This window comes from Argopecten irradians, chromosome 9 (genome assembly GCF_041381155.1).
Source record: "Argopecten irradians isolate NY chromosome 9, Ai_NY, whole genome shotgun sequence".
Classification (NCBI taxonomy): domain Eukaryota; kingdom Metazoa; phylum Mollusca; class Bivalvia; order Pectinida; family Pectinidae; genus Argopecten; species Argopecten irradians.
This window is the reverse complement of record NC_091142.1, coordinates 40,509,062-40,529,941: the sequence shown is the minus strand read 5'-3', so window position 1 is coordinate 40,529,941 and position 20,880 is coordinate 40,509,062. Positions and strand designations below refer to the sequence as shown.

The 20,880-nt window shown below is 31.3% G+C and overlaps 1 protein-coding gene and 1 long non-coding RNA gene across 5 annotated transcripts; both read right to left on the bottom strand.

The window, feature by feature from the left end:
- Window positions 1-1,058: 1,058 nt before the first annotated feature.
- LOC138332340 (uncharacterized) lies at window positions 1,059-20,753 on the bottom strand. Of its 4 annotated transcripts, none has more exons than XM_069280397.1 (6): window positions 20,618-20,753; window positions 13,616-13,747; window positions 12,925-13,033; window positions 11,731-11,826; window positions 11,532-11,594; window positions 1,059-3,205 (listed from the first exon to the last, which is right to left on the bottom strand). In XM_069280397.1, the coding sequence occupies exons 2-6, from the start codon at window positions 13,714-13,716 to the stop codon at window positions 3,104-3,106; spliced, it is 471 nt and encodes a 156-aa protein (XP_069136498.1). In that variant the 5' UTR covers window positions 13,717-13,747; window positions 20,618-20,753; the 3' UTR covers window positions 1,059-3,103. The 4 variants fall into 4 exon arrangements, with proteins under 4 accessions (XP_069136498.1, XP_069136501.1, XP_069136500.1 ...); XM_069280400.1 differs by lacking the exon at window positions 20,618-20,753 and adding an exon at window positions 14,685-14,720; XM_069280399.1 differs by lacking the exon at window positions 20,618-20,753 and adding an exon at window positions 13,885-13,995.
- Window positions 15,901-18,754, bottom strand: LOC138332339 (uncharacterized). Its single transcript, XR_011209810.1, has 2 exons — window positions 18,444-18,754; window positions 15,901-17,231 (listed from the first exon to the last, which is right to left on the bottom strand). It is a non-coding gene; the product is annotated as an uncharacterized lncRNA (long non-coding RNA).
- Window positions 20,754-20,880: the final 127 nt, after the last annotated feature.

The following is a 20,880-nucleotide window of genomic DNA, read 5'->3' as shown; positions in this document are numbered from 1 at the left end:
ATTTTAGTACAAAAATATTTCGTTTTCATTTTTCCTGAGTTGTTGATTCACACAATATGTCTATTAACAACCAGGTCCATTTATGAACTTGGTAAGTTTAGAAACAAGGGGAAAGCCAAAGTTCTCGGAGAATAACCACATACAGTACCTACAACCAGTACATAGCGACTGTTCCACGTACGATTTGAACCCATTATCTACACTAGTGGTAATTTGTCGGGACATCTTAACCTCCCGGCCATCGCGGCCACAATCACATGGCTCCCACAAGTGGTCTAAATGTGATCTTTGTATAACCCGTATTTTATCGTTCCTATAGTCATAATATACCAAAATTGAAACGAGAGCACCAAAAATTTTTCTTTTTTTCCCATCAGATACTATATTTAAACCTTTAGTACGAAATTCACTGATAAAAAGTAAAACTTAACCTACAATCTAAACATTGAAGAAAACAAAACCAGCTGCATTTCGCTAATTCTGGAGATTCTTTTCTTTTTCATTGTATGAAAACTGGATTATCAATGCAGGTTGGGCCCGCAGTCGCTGGAAATAATATATTTTCATACTGGAAATGTTTCTATATATCTTTCATCTTTCTATTGTTGAATATCATGTTAATATTAATTACTTGGCAATATTCACTTACTAACATCAGTTTTATTAACACCCACACGAAGACTTATAGAGGAAGGGTGATAGAGAGTAAATGGATATGTTCTGACAGAGAGAGAATGTTTCAGCATTATAACAAATTTGAAATAGGGTTTTATTAAAGTAAGAAAAAGTATAAATGAGAAGAATACAATCAAACTGTTAAAATGAGAATAAAATGATATGTATCAATAAATCATGTAAGAAAAAATATACGAATGAAAAAAGGAACACATGTACGATGATGAAATGGCTCTGTGATTAAATATCCTTATTTTGGCAGTATTGTCACTTTTAATTGTAAGCTCTGATTTCACTTAGGGGAAAAACCTATGCATTGTTAGTATTGTAAATATAAAATATCAAACGCTCTTTGATTCGCCAGTATAAAATTACCACACATATTAATCTAACATCTTTATTTGGTCATTTATCATTCTGTTCTGTACAGTCTATACATCACAAGGACCTAATATCACAACAAAGTCCGTATATCATACTGCAATTAAAACGAACACGTGCTTCACCTTCATCATTCAAACTAAACGGAAACTTTTTTTCACAATCCATTTTGTTACAGTAATCTAAATCGAGGGTTGTTGTCTTTTCGCGCTTAGAACACTACGTAATTTATCATTATGAGTGAATCTGGTCTAATAACTATAAAGTGTGAGTAGTGTTAGATAACAGAACGCATTTCCTTTCAACAAATTTTAATATCACAAAAACAATTGGATTAAACATTAGACTTAAGCATATATCAACGTTCTCTCCATAACATCGAAAATTGTACACTTATTTTGATAGCTGGTTATAAGGCAAGGATGGAAAATATGAAATGCAATAAATTTAAAGTATAATATAAAAAAAAATTATGAAATTTTGAATTATTTCTTTTGCGTGCCATTGTATGTAAGTAAGATACATATCTATCAAATTCATCGGTTCATGACATGTATGATGCCAAAGGCATCAATCAATGGCCTGCATGACGCCAAAAACATCAGTTCATGAAATATATGACGCCAAAATAATCGATTCATGACTTTAAGGACGCCAAAATCTTCGATCCATGACTTTGTATAACGCCAAAATCATCGATCCGTGGCTTGTATGACGCTTGGCCAATTACTTGTATGACGCCTCCAATGCAGCAAGGTCGTTTAATCATGGACAGAGGATTTTAAGCAGAGTGGTTAAGATACGTCTTTGCAACCAACAGAACAGGAAAGAATATAAAAAAAAATCTTTTTTTAACCTTGTTTCATTATCTGCGTAATGCGCCACTAATTTCAAAACACAAATTTTGTATTAATTTCCAAACACTTGCATCCTTGAAATACAGTTAAAAATATGACGCACATATGCAAAACGTGCAATAATTGCAATTACACGTAATAATACCATTATGAAAATTCTGAATAAAATATACACTTAAGACAACCAATGAAAATCCACTTCGAAGAAGTTAAATTCCATAATTCCATACGCTTTATCACTTTCCTGTTTTTACACTCCTTGGCAAGCAGATACAATGTGCATTATCAATTCTAGACACATTTGTTACAAAATAAAAAACAATACACATACAATATATAATTTCATGTCCGTTGGTACTTAAAGCTTTTAAAACTGTTTTGTAAATATGATTGTAAATAATATACTCACTCAAACCTGTGTAATGAGAAACCCCAAGGGACAGACAAAAATGTGTCTTATTAGAGAGGTGTCTTTATAGACAGGTTATCAAAGGATCGCGACACAACAATAAACACTGCAGTACTATGAACTTTGAAATACAATAACTGGACTAGAGTAAGTTAAACATGTATATAAAACATGTATATAATCACATATCTATGATAATATGATATCTTCTAAGTTAGATTTTCGATTTTTAATCAAATAATCAGAAGACTAGATTAATATCAACGGCATTAAATAACATGGGCGATAACAAGTCATGTTTTACACATTTGAGATATCAATTATAATAAAAAATCTTTGGCAAAAATCTTTAAAATTGATATTTTCAGCCAATTTAAAAGACCTTATTCTGTATTTGCATATAACAAAGTTATCTACCCTTACGGGTAGGTATTAATTGTGACGTCATGTGTTTGCGAGTGTAACGTCATATTTTTCAGAGAAAACGACGGGATTGCGCTTTCAAAATAATGACATAACAATCAATATCTACCTACAAGGGAGCTAACTCTGTAATATGAAAAGACGGAATAGACAGTCGAATGATTGTAAAAATAAGTATTTACATAATATCTTTTATACTTTTAATGAAAATAATTAATCATTCTCAGCTCATAGTGCAGAAGCAAAACTATATAATCATTGTGTAAAATGCCGTCATGATCACCATTCATACACGTTGTGCTGCCATTGCTTTCAACATTTCGTCCAATAGAATCGTCTTAAAACTATGATGTCACTTTCACATATCCTGTGATATCACATCAGCCGTCATAGCCTCTCGCAACGCGTCCAATCGCGATCTGTTAAACCTTTTGTCGTAAAACGGTATCCAGAACAAAACCTGCGCAGACGATAAAAAAATCATTACTTGTAAATCCATGCATATATTCATTACAAAAGATATACATACAATATAGCCATTGTACTTTGAATATAGTTAATATGATTGGTTTGTTCTAGTATACCACGTTATTGGTTGAGCAGCAAATGTATGAATACTTTATGCTCACACCATTGTCTCACTAGACGGACATAACCTATCCAAGCCATATTTTATCTACTTAAATAGAACAAACCAAAATATATTTATCATACTTAAAAAATACTTATGTGATAAAGAGAATCTTACACTCGTATGGCTATCTAAATGTTGATTTCAATCGTTAAATAATAAGATATTTCATTCGATTGGACGTTCCTGTACGATATAAGTATTGAACTCGTTTACTTGTCATTAAGCTATCTCGTGTAATATCTTTTACTTACATAGTAATAATAATCATAGTGTTACTCGAATCCTTTTAGGGTGTTTTTTTATAAAACGACAATCCGTAACGTCGAAAAGGAAGGTATATTACATGTACACTACAGTTTACCATTTACTGTCGTAAAAAGTGACAATTCAGTCTAAGAGAACATTAAAATGTGTACATATATCGAAAAAAACGCTGTTCTAATGGAAATTAAATAAGTCGGTTTTACTGTGATATGCCAGAAAAGCCCATGGTGGTGAAATGCGTGTGAAATGTTCAAACTCGCTCGCTGTCCGCCATTACACATTGTGGTCGAACATCTTGTATGCCGAACCCTGTCCCTTGCTCGTAGAGTAATGCTACTTTTGTCTAGTACTGCTCAAATCGTTCTGACAGTAGTGTGTTTACCTTATTAGGTGAATTATCTTGCCTCACAACGATTTGTAATTACAGCGGTATCAATTAAAATACTAAACATTGACGTGGAATTTGTCAATATTTTATGTTATATGTTTCATAAGAAATGTAGAACAATACATTTATGCCATAGTTTGCTTCTTGGTTATGTAAAAGAATTAACCAGAGTGAATTGTCTCTTTAATTAAATTTTTAAACGCGACAATTGGTAACTCATATTGCACATCATAGTTTAAATACCATAAAACATACCATATTGTATATTATAGTTTACCATTAAACACCATAAAACATACCATATTGTATAATATATTTTACCATTAAACACCATAAAACATACCATATTGTATATTATAGTTTACCATTAAACACCATGAAACATACCATATTTTATATCATAGTTTACCATTAAACACCATAAAACATACCATATTGTATATTATATTTTACCATTTAAGACCTTAAAACATACCATATTGTATATCATAGTTTACCATTAAACACCATAAAACATACCATATTGTATAATATATTTTACCATTTAAGACCTTAAAACATACCATATTGTATATCATAGTTTACCATTAAATACCATAAAAACATACCATATAGTATATTACAGTTTATCATTAAATACCATAAAACATACCATATTGTATAATATATTTTACCATTTAAGACCATAAAAAATACCATATTGTATATCACAATACCATATAGTATATTACAGTTTATCATTAAATACCATAAAACATACCATATTGTATAATATATTTTACCATTTAAGACCATAAAAAATACCATATTGTATATCACAGTTTACCATTAAATACCATAAAAATATACCATATTGTATAATATAGTTTATCATTAAATACCATAAAACATACCATATTGTATATTATAGTTTACTATTTAAGACCATAAAACATACAATATTATATATTATCACATAATTTGTTTACACATATCTACACATGTATATGTAAGGATATATAATATTTTCAACTATTATTCGGACCTTTCAATAAAAACTTGCACGCTATTGCAAGATTCGAAGTTATATTGCTCGCTTCCATGGGAACGATATTATTACATGTGTACGGAACTGATTTAAACGAACTGAATACAAAATTTGTAGAATAAATCAAAGAGATGTTGAGAAGATTATATGCTTTGTCCAGAAATCAAAAAGGTGAACTGTACAGCAAAAGATAGATGATCTCTATAAGATGTGGACTCCAAAAATCTTTTCTAAAGTCGTACCATAAATCATACCATTTACGCGGAAATTTGTTTTCGCGATTTTATGTCTTTCGAGATTAACACTAATTAACATACCTTGTTCATCTTTGAGGCGATGAAGTTCGCGATTTGAATATATAACTTATAGCCCTGTGTTTCTAGAGAGAAAAGTTAGCAAAGTTCCGCTTTATCCATATTTAACTACGAAGCGATGTGTATCAAATGATGATATTAATATTCATGTTTGAGATATTTATAAGTACAGACTAACCAGGATCCCAATCTGTCGCTGGATTTTAGATAAAAATCATCCATGTATATGGATATAGGCGATACGTTAATCATATGTTGTCATACGCCATGAATCAGCTACTTAATTTGAATCTAAGTTGATGTCTGGGTCCATATATACACATGAAAAAACTAATAACACCTTAACACGGAGTAATATTATCTGCATCTATAGTTATATATAGAATTAAAACATGTACATTGATATACCATTATAAAGTAAGAGTGATATTATAGGGGATGGTAGGTAATCTTATACAATATGTGTATCCAAAAATTAACACACTGTATAAATGATAAAATAGGTGATATTATAGGGGATGGTCGGTAATCTTATACAATATGTGTATCCAAAGATTAACACACTGTATAAATGATAAAATATGTGATATTTAAGGGGTAATCTAACAATGTAGGTAATAAAAAATGGTAGGTTGTTATACAATATGTGTATCCAAAAATTAACACACTGTATAAATGATAAAATAAGTGATATTATAAGGTGATGGTCGGTAATCTTAATACAATATGTGTATCCAAAAATTAACACATGTATAAATGATAAAATAAGTGATATTATAGGTGATGGTCGGTAATCTAATACAATATGTGTATCCAAAAATTAACACACTGTATAAATGATAAAATAAGTGATATTATAGGTGATGGTCGGTAATCTAATACAATATGTGTATCCAAAAAATTAACACACTGTATAAATGATAAAAATAAGTGATATTATAGGTGATGGTAGGTAATCTTATACAATATGTGTATCCAAAAATTAACACACTGTATAAATGATAAAATAGGTGATATTATAGGGGATGGTAGGTAATCTTATACAATATGTGTATCCAAAGATTAACACACTGTATAAATGATAAAATAGGTGATATTATAGGGGATGGTAGGTAATCTTATACAATATGTGTATCCAAAAATTAACACACTGTATAAATGATAAAATAGGTGATATTATAGGGGATGGTAGGTAATCTTATACAATATGTGTATCCAAAGATTAACACACTGTATAAATGATAAAATAGGTGATATTATAGGTGATGGTAGGTAATCTTATACAATATGTGTATCCAAAGATTAACACACTGTATAAATGATAAAATAGGTGATATTATAGGTGATGGTAGGTAATCTTATACAATATGTGTATCCAAAGATTAACACACTGTATAAATGATAAAATAGGTGATATTATAGGTGATGGTAGGTAATCTTATACAATATGTGTATCCAAAAATTAACACACTGTATAAATGATAAAATAGGTGATATTATAGGTGATGGTAGGTAATCTTATACAATATGTGTATCCAAAAATTAACACACTGTATAAATGATAAAATAGGTGATATTATAGGTGATGGTAGGTAATCTAATACAATATGTGTATCCAAAGATTAACACACTGTATAAATGATAAAATAGGTGATATTATAGGGGATGGTAGGTAATCTTATACAATATGTGTATCCAAAAATTAACACACTGTATAAATGATAAAATAGGTGATATTATAGGGGATGGTAGGTAATCTTAATACAAATATGAGTATCAAAAAATTAACACACTGTATAAATGATAAAATAGGTGATATTATAGGGGATGGTAGGTAATCTTATACAATATGTGTATCCAAAGATTAACACACTGTATAAATGATAAAAATAGGTGATATTATAGGGGATGGTAGGTAATCTAATACAATATGTGTATCAAAAATTAACACACTGTATAAATGATAAAATAGGTGATATTATAGGGGATGGTAGGTAATCTAATACAATGTGTGTATCCAAAGATTAACACACTGTATAAATGATAAAATAAGGTGATATTATAGGTGATGGTAGGTAATCTTATACAATATGTGTATCCAAAAATTAACACACTGTATAAATGATAAAATAGGTGATATTATAGGGGATGGTAGGTAATCTAATACAATATGTGTATCCAAAGATTAACACACTGTAAAAATGATAAAATAGGTGATATTATATAGGTGATGGTCGGTAATCTTATACAATATGTGTATCAAAAAATTAACACACTGTATAAATGATAAAATAAGTGATATTATAGGTGATGGTCGGTAATCTAATACAATATGTGTATCCAAAGATTAACACATTGTATAAATGATAAAATAAGTGATATTATAGGTGATGGTCGGTAATCTAATACAATATGTGTATCAAAAAATTAACACACTGTATAAATGATAAAATAAGTGATATTATAGGTGATGGTCGGTAATCTAATACAATATGTGTATCCAAAGATTAGCACACTGTATAAATGATAAAATAGGTGATATTATAGGGGATGGTAGGTAATCTAATACAATATGTGTATCCAAAAATTAACACACCGTATAAATGATAAAATAGGTGATATTATAGGTGATGGTCGGTAATCTAATACAATGTGTGTATCCAAAGATTTACACCCTGTAAAAATGATAAAATATGTGATATTTAAGGGGATGGTAGGTAATCTAATACAATGTGTGTATCCAAAGATTAACACACTGTATAAATGATAAAATAGGTGATATTATAGGGGATGGTCGGTAATCTAATACAATATGTGTATCCAAAGATTAACACACTGTAAAAATGATAAAATATGTGATATTTAAGGGGATGGTAGGTAATCTAATACAATGTGTGTATCCAAAGATTAACACACTGTATAAATGATAAAATAGGTGATATTTTAGGGGATGGTAGGTAATCTAATACAATATGTGTATCCAAAGATTAATACACTGTATAAATGATAAAATAGGCGTTATGATGTTACTCAATCTAAAACAGGAATTTATAATAGCTTTAAGCTTGTTTTCCAATTCCCAAATAGTCTATGTTTTGTATGTAAATATATTTCAATATAAGAATAAATACAATATATGTATTCAAAGATTAACATACCGTATAAATCAAGCACATGCGAATATACGATCAATCGCGTTACATTTTGCTACACAACAAACAGCTGAGAGAGAAATGTGTTCCAATGATAAAGTGATCCATTCATCACCGTATTAACATAAAACTCATCAATTGTTCGGGTTTCTTTTGTGTCGGTAGGCTTAAACGTAAAAACCGTAATAAGGAAGTAATGTAATGTTGAATGAGTGTCTATAATTTCATGGCAACAATGGTTGTCCATCACATGGGGGAAAACACAGGACACTTCGTCAAAACTAAATCACATCCCTTCATTAATTTATAATGTTTTTATCTCAAAGATTGATTTCGTATTATGTTCAGACTATTTTCATGCTTTGTTGTTGATTTATGCTTGTCACAACAAAAGACCCAGGAACACGGTATATACCAACACTCTTAAACCTAAATAGTAAACGGTACAACAGGTATCATTTCCTGGTAAAAAAAGTCTATTGATAATAAAAATTTCCGCAATTAATAAAAATATTGATTGTACAGTGTAATACATTATTTTTTCACAGATTTTTACATTCAATATCTCTAATGACTTAGAGCCTTTTGACTCATAAGCTTGAGATGTATGTTCATTTAAGCATTGGAGTCACTATTTTTTAATTTCATCGGGGTATGAAAGAAATTTTGTCTGCAAACTGTGTGAATCCGCGTAGCAGATTCTCACAAAAGTTTGCAAACAAAATTTATTTCATACCCCGATGAAATTAAAAAATAGTGACTTCAACGCTTATAATTAATTTTCCAGGCTACTTTATAAAATGAAATACGTTTACACGTACGATTCCATTGATTTTTTCCAAGGGATTATTTTTTCCAAATCAATACGCAACGTCAATGTTTCTATTGTGACGTCACGATAACGTCGGGTTTCCGCGCCATTCTCGGATATTTTTTTTCATCGTGGAATGATAAAAAAATGAATAGGCCAATCAGAAAGCCAGAAACAACGAGAAAATTAATTATTACAAAATCATCTGAAAATTTTTTGATAGAATGTGCAAATATAAAATCAACTTATTATTGTTACATTATCGTTGTATTATCATAAGGAATATTTTACCCTTATGAAACTAATGATTATTTGTAAACACATTGAACTTTCAAAAGTATCATTTTATAGCTAAGGTATATTGTGTGTATATATATTTATCAGTGTGTGTAACACATTTCATTTAAACATTGATATGAGAAAAGTGTGTCGGCTTATCAATTAGCCATCAATATATTTGAAGTCAATAAATCGTTCTGACCGACACGTATGAATTCAAAAGGGAGATTAACTTCCGGATGTTTCGGTCATCTTGAAATTGTTAATCAAAGGAAATCACACGTAATGTGAAGATTACTTAAGTGATAGCGGAACCTATCTTATTGTCATGGAATATGTTTTTTACCCTTTGGCACCGTACAGCGGTCACCATTGTTTTCGTGTCGGCTGTCAAAATTTTAGCTGAAAAAGCCGGTTTGCGTGTGATTATCACCTGTAGCCATCCAGTGTCTATATAAGAGTAGAGGCTTAAATGGTCAATACCAATAAACCTCTGAACCTTATTGATGGCTTGACTATTATTTCAGGTAAGAAATTCTATGTTATTGTATACATTTGTTTATAACCTATTTTTACTATTATGATTACTTATTAACTGTATATCTTCAAATTGTCAATTATTCATTGATTTAATTATTATTTTTGTACTTAATAACACAATGCGATTAATCAGGTATTATGATTGTAAAATGTATTTCAAACTCAAAAGTAAATAATTGGAATTGATGATAATTTAATCTTATTATCGTCCTAAGTTACTTATATGTTAGAAATCTATCTTAATTATGGAAGTCGATAATATAATTGTAATTAACCATCTTTGATAAGGTCCCGCAAAGCGGAGACCGCCATATTGTATTTAAACCTATTGAGTTACGTATACGTCTCTTTACATTGCGCTGTGTAACATTAACTTTACAGATTAATTATAATGGTTTATCTTTGTAAATATGATCATTTTAATTATAATAATATCGGCATATGTTAATTATTGTAGGAATATAGATCATTAGGATTTAAATAATAAATCTTCTTGAACAGACATGATTATTTTGATACAACAGCCGTGACCTGTTTGTTTTTAATACTTGTTGTAAATATGAAATTATTACATGTTGTAGTCATGGAATTGTTAGCCATAACTAGGTTATTGTCTTTAGAATTAGCATATTTACTCATAAATCTTTCTGTATTTTATTATAATTAAGAGCATCGGTGATGTTGTCATCTTCGGAAGTAATGTCATTAAATGCTCATTGCTATTGCTTTGATTATTTCATATTAAGAAATTATCTTGTTTTGCTAAAATCTGTAGTTGGTCAATTTATTGAATTACTTATAATTAAGATTTTAATATTGTTAATTTTCCCGTCGGCTCCTTTCACGCAAAGCGTATATTATGTACTCTACCATAAAATAATTATTTCCCCCCATTTTATGAGTATTTCCCCAGAACAAAAGAATTGTTTATTCAATATTGTAATCAGTTTATATTACTTAGAAAATAATTTGTATTGAACTACTACAATGTAAATTATGATTTATTAATTTCGATTGTATGTTTTGAATTATGAAACATCATGACCAATAAACCTCTGAACCTTATTGATGGCTTGACTATTATTTCAGAACCAACTACAGCTATATAGACCAACTACAACCGAACAACAAACCACAAAAAAAACTACATAAAAATATTACATGTCAACCATTTAAAGTCCACTCGTTAATTAATTTGAAAGAGATAATCCACACACGAACTACAAATGAGTCAGAGCTGTTGACGACACAATCAAAGTCCTCCACGACAGTCAACAGTCAACAGGTCATACAGTACACTTCACGGATAAGATCATCGTGAATTCATAGGTACTTGCCCCTCGACCCATACCCAAAGTAAAGAGTTCGCATACTTACACAATTCAAAATGACTGCGAGTGGGATGGACAGAGGTAAAAACCCACTAGAAAATGAGTGCGCCTGTAAATCGAATAAAATAGAAAACATCAAATATGTACATGCATAATGCATGACTTTTACAGTAGGTTTAAAAACGAAAGCATTGGTTTTTGAAACAAATGTTTTCCAGCAAGAGAAACGATCTATAACGAATTACCTGTAATTTGTTTCCCCTCAAAGTAAATTCCATTACATCTAGCCAGTTCGCCCGGGTAAATGCAAATATCCTTACATAACCTCTTTCCTCGTCCACCTGGTGCAAATGCAAACAAACAAACAAACAAACAAAACCAAATAAACAAAAGTTTAACAAGGAAATATTTCACTACGAAACCTACTCTTAAAGCACAACTTAAAACAGCTTCTTGTAACCGAACATTGTGGGAAATGAAACTAAATTTGTTTGGTTGGACCAGGAGTTCTATTTTGTCTTCTTTGGGAGTGAATACCTCCAAATACGTACGGTGATTCATATTTCGCCTACTTGCCCATCAATAGACATTTTTAATGAGGACCTGGAAAAGGTATTATTTATATATAAGGTAATGTATTGCTAATGATTCAGAGAATATTTACATGTCGTTCCCTATTCATGAATGCTATAAAGCGTTTATAAATACGTCTGTTAAAGCGTTTATAAATACGTCTGTTAAAGCGTTTATAAATACGTCTGTTAAAGCGTTTATAAATACGTCTGTTAAAGCGTTTATAAATACGTCTGTTAAAGCGTTTATAAATACGTCTGTTAAAGCGTTTATAAATACGTCTGTTATAGCGTTTATAAATACGTCTGTTATACGTTTATAAATACGTTGTTAAAGCGTTTATAAATACGTCTGTTAAAGCGTTTATAAATACGTCTGTTAAAGCGTTTATAAATACGTCTGTTAAAGCGTTTATAAATACGTCTGTTAAAGTGTTTATAAATACGTCTGTTAAAGCGTTTATAAATACGTCTGTTAAACATGTTTTGCAAGATGTTACTGTCAATCAGTTTGTACAACATATTGGGCAACATCAACTTCGCTAGCCAAGGACATTCAGTACGATACTCTTCCTGAAACAATGAAAATATCGTACCGAATACCCTTGCCTAGCGAAGTTGGGGCAACATAAGCCAAAACGATTACCTTACTCCCACTTCCTTTGTCATATAATCTGCTACTACAGCAAAAATAGATGGCAAACGATCGCTTTTAGTTCAAATGTATTTATTTGTCAAGGACATGACAAGAGGATATAATTCATGCTGTCACAATACTGTTTCACCCAACATATACATCAAATAGTCAATATATTTATAGATGATTGACGTTTGATTCTGGGTTATTTTGACCAGCGCCTTACTTACCTTGTTCACTACGTATGTCGATTTGGTTGAGTCGTTGCTAGTCAGTTCAGGGACGGTGTCGATAATGTCCTTTAGTAGTGCGTCTGACCCGACGGAGTCGGATCTCCACCTAAAATAAAAAATCTCTTAAGTTATACATTAAATTGCTTAGCCTAATATTGACATTTTGTCAATTGTGACATTCTGGTAAGTTTAATCTGAAATGTCTCCGAACTTAGTATGATCGATTTCAATTAAAATTCTTGTCAATCTCTCGTTGTCCTTGCAACATTTACCTAATCGATGTGACTTACGCCAGCATTTGGTTCTGTTATCTCCAATGTTTAAATGAAAATAATAATAAAAAAACCCACTAAAACTTTACTTATTTTGCAGACATTTACATTTGTAATCTATAGTTTGACCATCCCTCTACCTCAACATTGGTTTGGCCCTTTCGACATTACCGATAATAGTTGGCCTTCCCATTCCATTGCTCTATGGGAAGTTAGTCTCAACTGATATACTATACTTTCATGCATTTTTGGGATGGCCATACTTTTGAATTGTTTTCAAATTTCAACAAATAGTTCAAAGATAAATTCAATATGTGACACCAACGTCTTTTAGTGCAACACATTTAAACAATGTGCTTTTAGTGTGAAAATATATAAATATTCCTTATAAATATAAACGTTTCTAAATTATTTACATTTCTGTGTGGGAGTGTAACTTTTTACATCCGGGTACCCACATGGATGGACGGAGGAAGGACTGGATTGGGGCCTGAAGCACACTAGTGATACACACCATTGTTACGCTTCACTGCATCCGGACCTCACAGCTGAAACATAATATATTTTTTATATTGATGAAAACAAGAGAGACATTATTAAAATAAAACGATAGTGAATTATCAATACGTTTGTTAATGGAATTATACTTACTGCAAGGACGTCTCACTTATAAATCCTTGCTTACTGGAATGGTTTCTCTTTCCCAAAACATTCATTATCACAACGGATGGCGAATTAAATGTTGAGGTGCTACCAAGGTAGTATGAATACATAGGCAGATCTATAAATAGCGAGCTTCCCAGAACCCAGCCTTTCAAGCAGAAGACATGTAACAAGTTTATTAACATTGATCAAACAGATGTTACCAGCAATTACCACTGTCTTTATAGGTACATCTACGGTGTGTCACTATCCATGTTACTAGATGTGACACATGCGCGGGAGCTAATCAAATAATGTGAAGATGACAACAAAAAGACCAACCAACATTTATCAAATAGATTTATAGTATGCAGTGTGGCTACGGATCCAATATACAGTCATGTAGGGTAGTTGAATTTGCTGTAAGTCCTCTTACAGGCTCGCTTCCCTAATATATATGCGACGTGTACATAATCTGTTTTGGAGGACTATATGTGTCACGGTAAAAGTGGTACTCATCCTGCGGTATGAGTGGGACTCGTGTCCATTTACTAGTGTTAGACACCTAACGAACGCCCCATCTGGTCACATTAACTGCTCAAACTGCTGCACTCCTCTTCCACTGAAGATTTTATTAGAACCTGGGAAACAACTGGTTTGTATTCTGACGGTTCTGCAGTAACAAGGACGAGTGTTTTCAAAACTCGCCTGAAAACGGTGTTAAATCATAAATTCGTCTGTAATGTATTAAAAGAATAACTTTGGCATAATTGATCCAACTACATAAATGAAAACGCCCAAGCTAAAAAATGTCATTTTATGGACTATAAGTTGTTTTTTGACCTGAAAAGAATCCAAAGCCTTCATCGCATGGTCTTATGGTTCACACCAAAAGCGAGGCGCTACAAAGAGGATGCAATGGAAAAAAACCATAATTTTCATAGAACAGAAAATATATGCAATATATGTCACAAATTTAGTCGCCTTCAATGTAATTCTAACGCCGTACCAGCATGACGGAGATAGCTGATAATCTGTGTTAGGAAAGACATCATACATGTAACATTAGGAAGACCTATAACTGTCTTTTATCGTTATTTATCTTCATTTGAATGAACAATTAAGAGGCCGTGCCAATAAGCATCAAGCTTTAGGTGGAAAGTGAAAAAAATAGAAATTCAAATTATATACTTTAAAGTAACCCCCTTTGGCTAAGAAACAAATTCCATAAAGAATTAAGATGTTTGGAAGGCCATTTTTACTGATTGGCATGGAAATTTGGTTGCCATGGCAACAAGGTCTCATAATTGGAAAAATGTTGAAAAAGCAGGATATTTGTATGGAAAATTCAAGCATTTATAAAAATGACATTTGTATGAAAACAATATATTTTCATAATATGAAGTATATTTGATTAAAAAAAATCATCAATAAACAATCCAAAATTATAGGATGGTTGCTATGGTAACAGTAAATAGCCACATCCCTGACTTCCAAAAATTGACGAAAAATGTGTACTTTTTGTTGAAAAATTATGGAAAATCCGTACATTTGCCATGCAATTTATATTACTGAGGATCATTAATGGATGTTTAAGTAATGAAAGAAAAAATAAAATTGGGTAGAAAATTTAATCTGTTTTCTTAATGGATGACTGAAATTAGGTCATTTTTACACATTTTTATTAGAAAAATAGGGTCATTTCTGTTTGTTATTCTTTCAATGTTGTATTTGTTTCATTCAAAAAAAAAATATCACTGCTGGAAGCTTATTGAGTATGCTTAAAATTGATTAATTATATATAAAAAGTGAAATTTTAGGACCATTTGTCATCGAAAATATCTCTAGCAACACTATTTATTCCTTAGCAACAGCTTATTATTACTTATATTTCTACTGCCTCCTCTTTCAAATAGAAATAATTATATTGTCACTATAATATGTGAACTGTGACATTACTTGACAGCAAAAATACAGTTAATTCCTTTCACCAAACCATATAATATATATGTAAATGGATTTGAGGGAAAAGGCAGATATAGAGACACAACTGCATCAATAGAAATTCTTTTGCCAACTTTTATTCAGCTTATATAATAAAAAAGTCATCACACTATAAACATATGCCCTCATCAGTCATCACACTATAAACTTGTGCCCTCATCAGTCATCACACAATAAACTTATGCCCTCATCAGTCATCACACTATAAAAATATGCCCTCATCAGTCATCACACTATAAACTTGTGCTCTCATCAGTCGTCACACTATAAACTTGGGCCCTCATCAGTCGTCACACTATAAACTTGTGCCCTCATCAGTCGTCACACTATAAACTTATGCCCTCATCAGTCATCACACTGTAAACTTATGCCCTAATCAATCATCACACTATAAACTTATGCCCTCATCAGTCACCAAACTGTAAACTTATGCCCTCATCAATCATCACCCTGTAAACTTATGCCCTAAGCAGTCATCACACTATAATCTTATGCCCTCATCATTACTGAGACATCAGTCATCAGAGTGTAAACGTATGCCCTCATCACACTATAACTTTTGCTTCTCATCAGTCATAATTACTTGACTGTAAACATACACTTATTACATCAGTCATCACACTATAAACTTGTATGCCATCATTCAACATACCCTCACCAGACTGAAATATCTTTATTAAACATCCTTTCACAACATTTGATGTCCTCATTAAAAAAATTCAACTAAAATGTTTTGTCCATATGGCTTGATAACAGATCTCTGTAGACTCATTTTGTGAAAGTATCTGTTCCAAACTGAAATTACAACCAACACACTCTAAGCTTATTAATTTATCTGAATTAATAAGCATCACTTTGGTCTTTTGATATCACACACTTCACCAAACTGTGTTGGTCACTTTGGTCTTTTGATATCACACACTTCACCAAACTGTGTTGGTCAGTTCACAACTAAGAGTCTGCACAGTGGTTAAGATGTCCCGACATATTACCACAAGCCCTCCACCTCTTGGATGCGGGTTCGAATTCCATGTGGGGCAGTTGCCAGGTACTGACTGCTGGTTGGTGGTTTTTCTCCGGGTAGGCCGGCTTTCCCCCACCAACAAACCTTGCACGTCCTTAAACGACTCTGGCTATTAAAAGGACGTTAAACTAATATTAAGAGTATCCAGCTTCATATCAATTGCTTGGTGAAAGTAGAGTGATAAAATGTCTGCTAGACAGAACTCCATGTATTTTAAGTATAGAACAAGCGCCTTCGGTGGTATGTACAAGTACTATGGGTCTCGCACTGGTATTTTGTGGAACTTTCTTAACTTGGTACGCCTTGACAATTGGTCCATCAGCAATACCTGATCCACTGAGTCTTTTAATGCAGATGTCATTCTAGAAGTAAAAATAGAAAAAAAAATATTTAAAATTTACTACTAATTGATTTCTAAAACAGAATGAATGTTTGCAAAATGAAATGATACAGATAATATTGCCATGGGCAGCACAAGTTTCAGAGTCAACATTTTAACAAATTAAGCTTAATAGAATCAGAATTAGAGACAGAAAAGTTTGTACGGATGGTCAGAGGGACACTACATTAAAAACACACACACACATATGTAGGTACACGTTTGTGTATGTTTTATGGTGGAACAATTAAATGATATAAATTGCAGTAAAACATCCAATGATTCAATTCATCCGTGTTTTACTGTTCAAGAAACATTGACACTTAAGTTATACAGACTGTACCGACTGTTTCCAGGTTGGTGTTTTAAACACATATTGGTTTAAGCACTGGGGTGTCAGTCTTTTATATCGTTATCTTAAATATTTAAAATGTCACAATATGAAATATTCTTGTTAAGAGAACAATCAGTAACCTATATTACTAGTATTAGAGTACTTGAAATCATTTCTGTTTTGTCTGACTATACATAAAAATAATTTTATATACCGGTATGTAAATGTTTCTACATAATACATGATATAGTGCATTTATATAGAGTCTACATAAGAAATAATTCCTGTACTACTAACGAATTACAGTAATAAATAGCTGTAGAGCACTTAAAGGACGTACAGAAACTGAAAACAGAAAAGGAATATCCAACAATCATTCATTCAAGATATTAATAATTTAATAAGTTACTTACACTTACTAAATATTGCATGTTTTTTAATTTTTATTTTTTCATGTATATCTATAATAACTTATACACCTAGATTATTCTAGATATTATAAAATAGTCAGTTTCTCTTCAAAATTTTCATCAATTTATCTTTACCATATGGTCATAATCAGTGATGGATCCAGAAGGGTTGAAAAAGTTTTGACAATCAGGCAACCGCCCCCTCCACCCCCACCGGAATTGTCTTTGATTCTGCCACTGATTAATGTACTCTCAACAAAATATATATAGCTATAAGGTTATGTTATGAAAATAAGTATTTTCCATTAAGTACAACATACAACTGTTAGGCCAACTAACAAGAAATTAAAGAATGGAACCGGCAATAGAATAAAATATATGAAGTGATTTTTGTTGGAATTCATTCAATTTCTGTCTCATTAAAACATTTGCATAATAAAAAAAAACTTACCAAAAGTAATCCTGTCACTTCTTCTCCATTCCTCCGCACATATTAAGGCCAAAAACATAGTTAACAGCACATTTATGCAGGCTTGAAAACATGCCGTTCTGTAAATAGATCGCCTTTTGTTGTTTCATGAATGGAGAGTTCCAGGCAAGGGAGGTAATTATATACTCAATCACTGGCAAGGGAGATAATCCAAATGCTAAATTATGCCAAATTTCAGGAAATTCACAGGAAAAATATATAATTTATTCTTTCAATTTCATTTTTCTACCCAATTTTATTATTGATTATTTTTAACCAATTAATGCTTATTGTTTTAGTATAAATAAACATTATCAAGCAATGTATGGATTTTGAGAATTTTTTCTTTAATTTTAGCAACATTTCAACATATTTTAACTAATATTTTGGGGGTTTCCGGCCTCTTGGATCTTAAGAAAATTATGAAAACATATTTTTTTGTTAATTTTTCACACGCCTATAAGGATTTAATCAATTTAAAATGTTGTGCATTATGAAACATGGCATAAATTTTAAGAAATTTCGTTATTTTTAGATTAATGCATTTTTTCAAATACATAATTGTATATACCCCCGGTTGCCATGGATACAAAAAATATTTTTTCATATCAACCAACTTTTTATGATTAGTTCTTTATATATAACAAATAAACAAACAATCATCAACTTCTGTGATTTTCACACTTTCCACTAATATAGTGTACGAAGCTCGATGCTTATTGGCACGGTCTCTTAAGTACATGTCAATGTAAGGATCGGGCAGGGAGTGATACGTGATAGTCACCAAAAGTTTTCATTTTTACATCAAAGAAACATCTCGCATAGATAAATGAAATTTTTTTTCTTGATAATCGGTTTATTTAACGTGCACGATGCATTTGAAATATGGAAAAATACATATCACCAGGGGTAATAGCTGACCTAATCGAATAATTAGGTTTGTCGGAAATAAAACATCAAAACACAAAAATCGATTAAAAGCTGGTATAATATTCACCATATATTTGTTTGAATTACATAAAAGTAAATCAGAAGGAATATCCGGAGAGAAAAAAATGACCAAGCGCGTGCCTTCAAATCACTGATACTGGCTCGGGGTCCTGGGCATTCTACATACAACATAAAACAGATTCAAGTTATAACAAACTAAATTCACCCAAAAAAATGACAGCATTAATACACTATCACTAACATTATATCCACCCCTGGACTATGTCATAACAAAACTGGAGGCGGTCAAGAAGTGGGAAAAACTGGCAATTCCGATATCAGAAAAAGATTAATCGTTAATTAATGCCTTATCTGCTAATTGATGTATTGTTTTTTTTTTTTTTTTTTTTTTTTAGAAAATGAAATAAAATCTAAAGAGAAAACTTATAAAAAATGAACATCCTCCAACACATAATCTTAGCAGAAACGTGTTTAAAGCAGCTAAAGCGTCCAAATTTCAAAATACGAAATACGATGTAATATCGTATAGGTGAATTGAAATTTATTTTAGTTATTATCACAGGCGTTTGGCTCTAAAGAATTTTTTCTCTCTATATATATGTAATACTGCGAGAGAAAAATGTTTATAGGGTCAAACGCCTGTGGTCATTATTACGTAATCGAGTTCACTAGCGAGTTTGGTTTGATTTAAATTAGTTTGATGAACTCGGTAATTGCACCAACGTATTCCCAAGGAACTGTTATTTGACTTTTTTTCTTTCTTTTGTGTATGGTTTCCTTTATTTAGTTCCCTGGTAAAGAAAAAACTTCCGATCATACTTGCATGGTTTCGATTTTTATTTTGCGAATTTTGTTTTGTTTATCGATCGATACATACATTGCATACATGTTCTCACGTCATAATATGTAAAGGTCACCACGTACATAGATAATTAATTACAGTATATTATAATTGTTTCCAAAGTTATCAATTATCCCATAAATAAGTCGGCATCAGCAACAAACATGACATTTTCTTACTTTTGGATATTGATGAATGGAAAGGCGTGTTTGACTGAAACAAATTGTTAACTTCTTAAGTGGCAAATAACTAATTAAATATTCTGTGACTATAACACGTAGCATTATAAACAAACTATTTATAGATTTTTAAATCCACACGCACGATCAGTCATTTTAAAGAACAACACATTTATATTACTTACCACAGAAAACTGAGCAAAACTGTGAGTTCCTCTTGTTTTCAAGAACTTTTGATGCAATAGTTTAGATAAGAAACCAGTTATTATTGTTGAACAATTGTCAACACACGTGTTGACAGGTGTCAACAATGACACGCCCCCTCAAAATACGAAACTAAATTATTCAGCTTAGATTTAAACTCGATCTACAAAATCAACGGTACGTGGCTTAATAAGTCCTTTCTAAATTGTTTTATTTATTGATTTTTTATTTATAAAATATGCAC

What these genes read in the sequence shown, in the direction of transcription:
- LOC138332340 (XM_069280397.1), bottom strand. Translation starts at nt 13,716, where the DNA reads ATGGTGTGTATCACTAGTGTGCTTCAGGCCCCAATCCAGTCCTTCCTC. An exon ending in CGACATACGTAGTGAACAAG is followed by an intron (nt 11,827 to 12,924) that starts GTAAGTAAGGCG and finishes CATTTGCACCAG; the next exon opens with GTGGACGAGGAAAGAGGTTA. An exon ending in TGAGGGGAAACAAATTACAG is followed by an intron (nt 11,595 to 11,730) that starts GTAATTCGTTAT and finishes TTCGATTTACAG; the next exon opens with GCGCACTCATTTTCTAGTGG.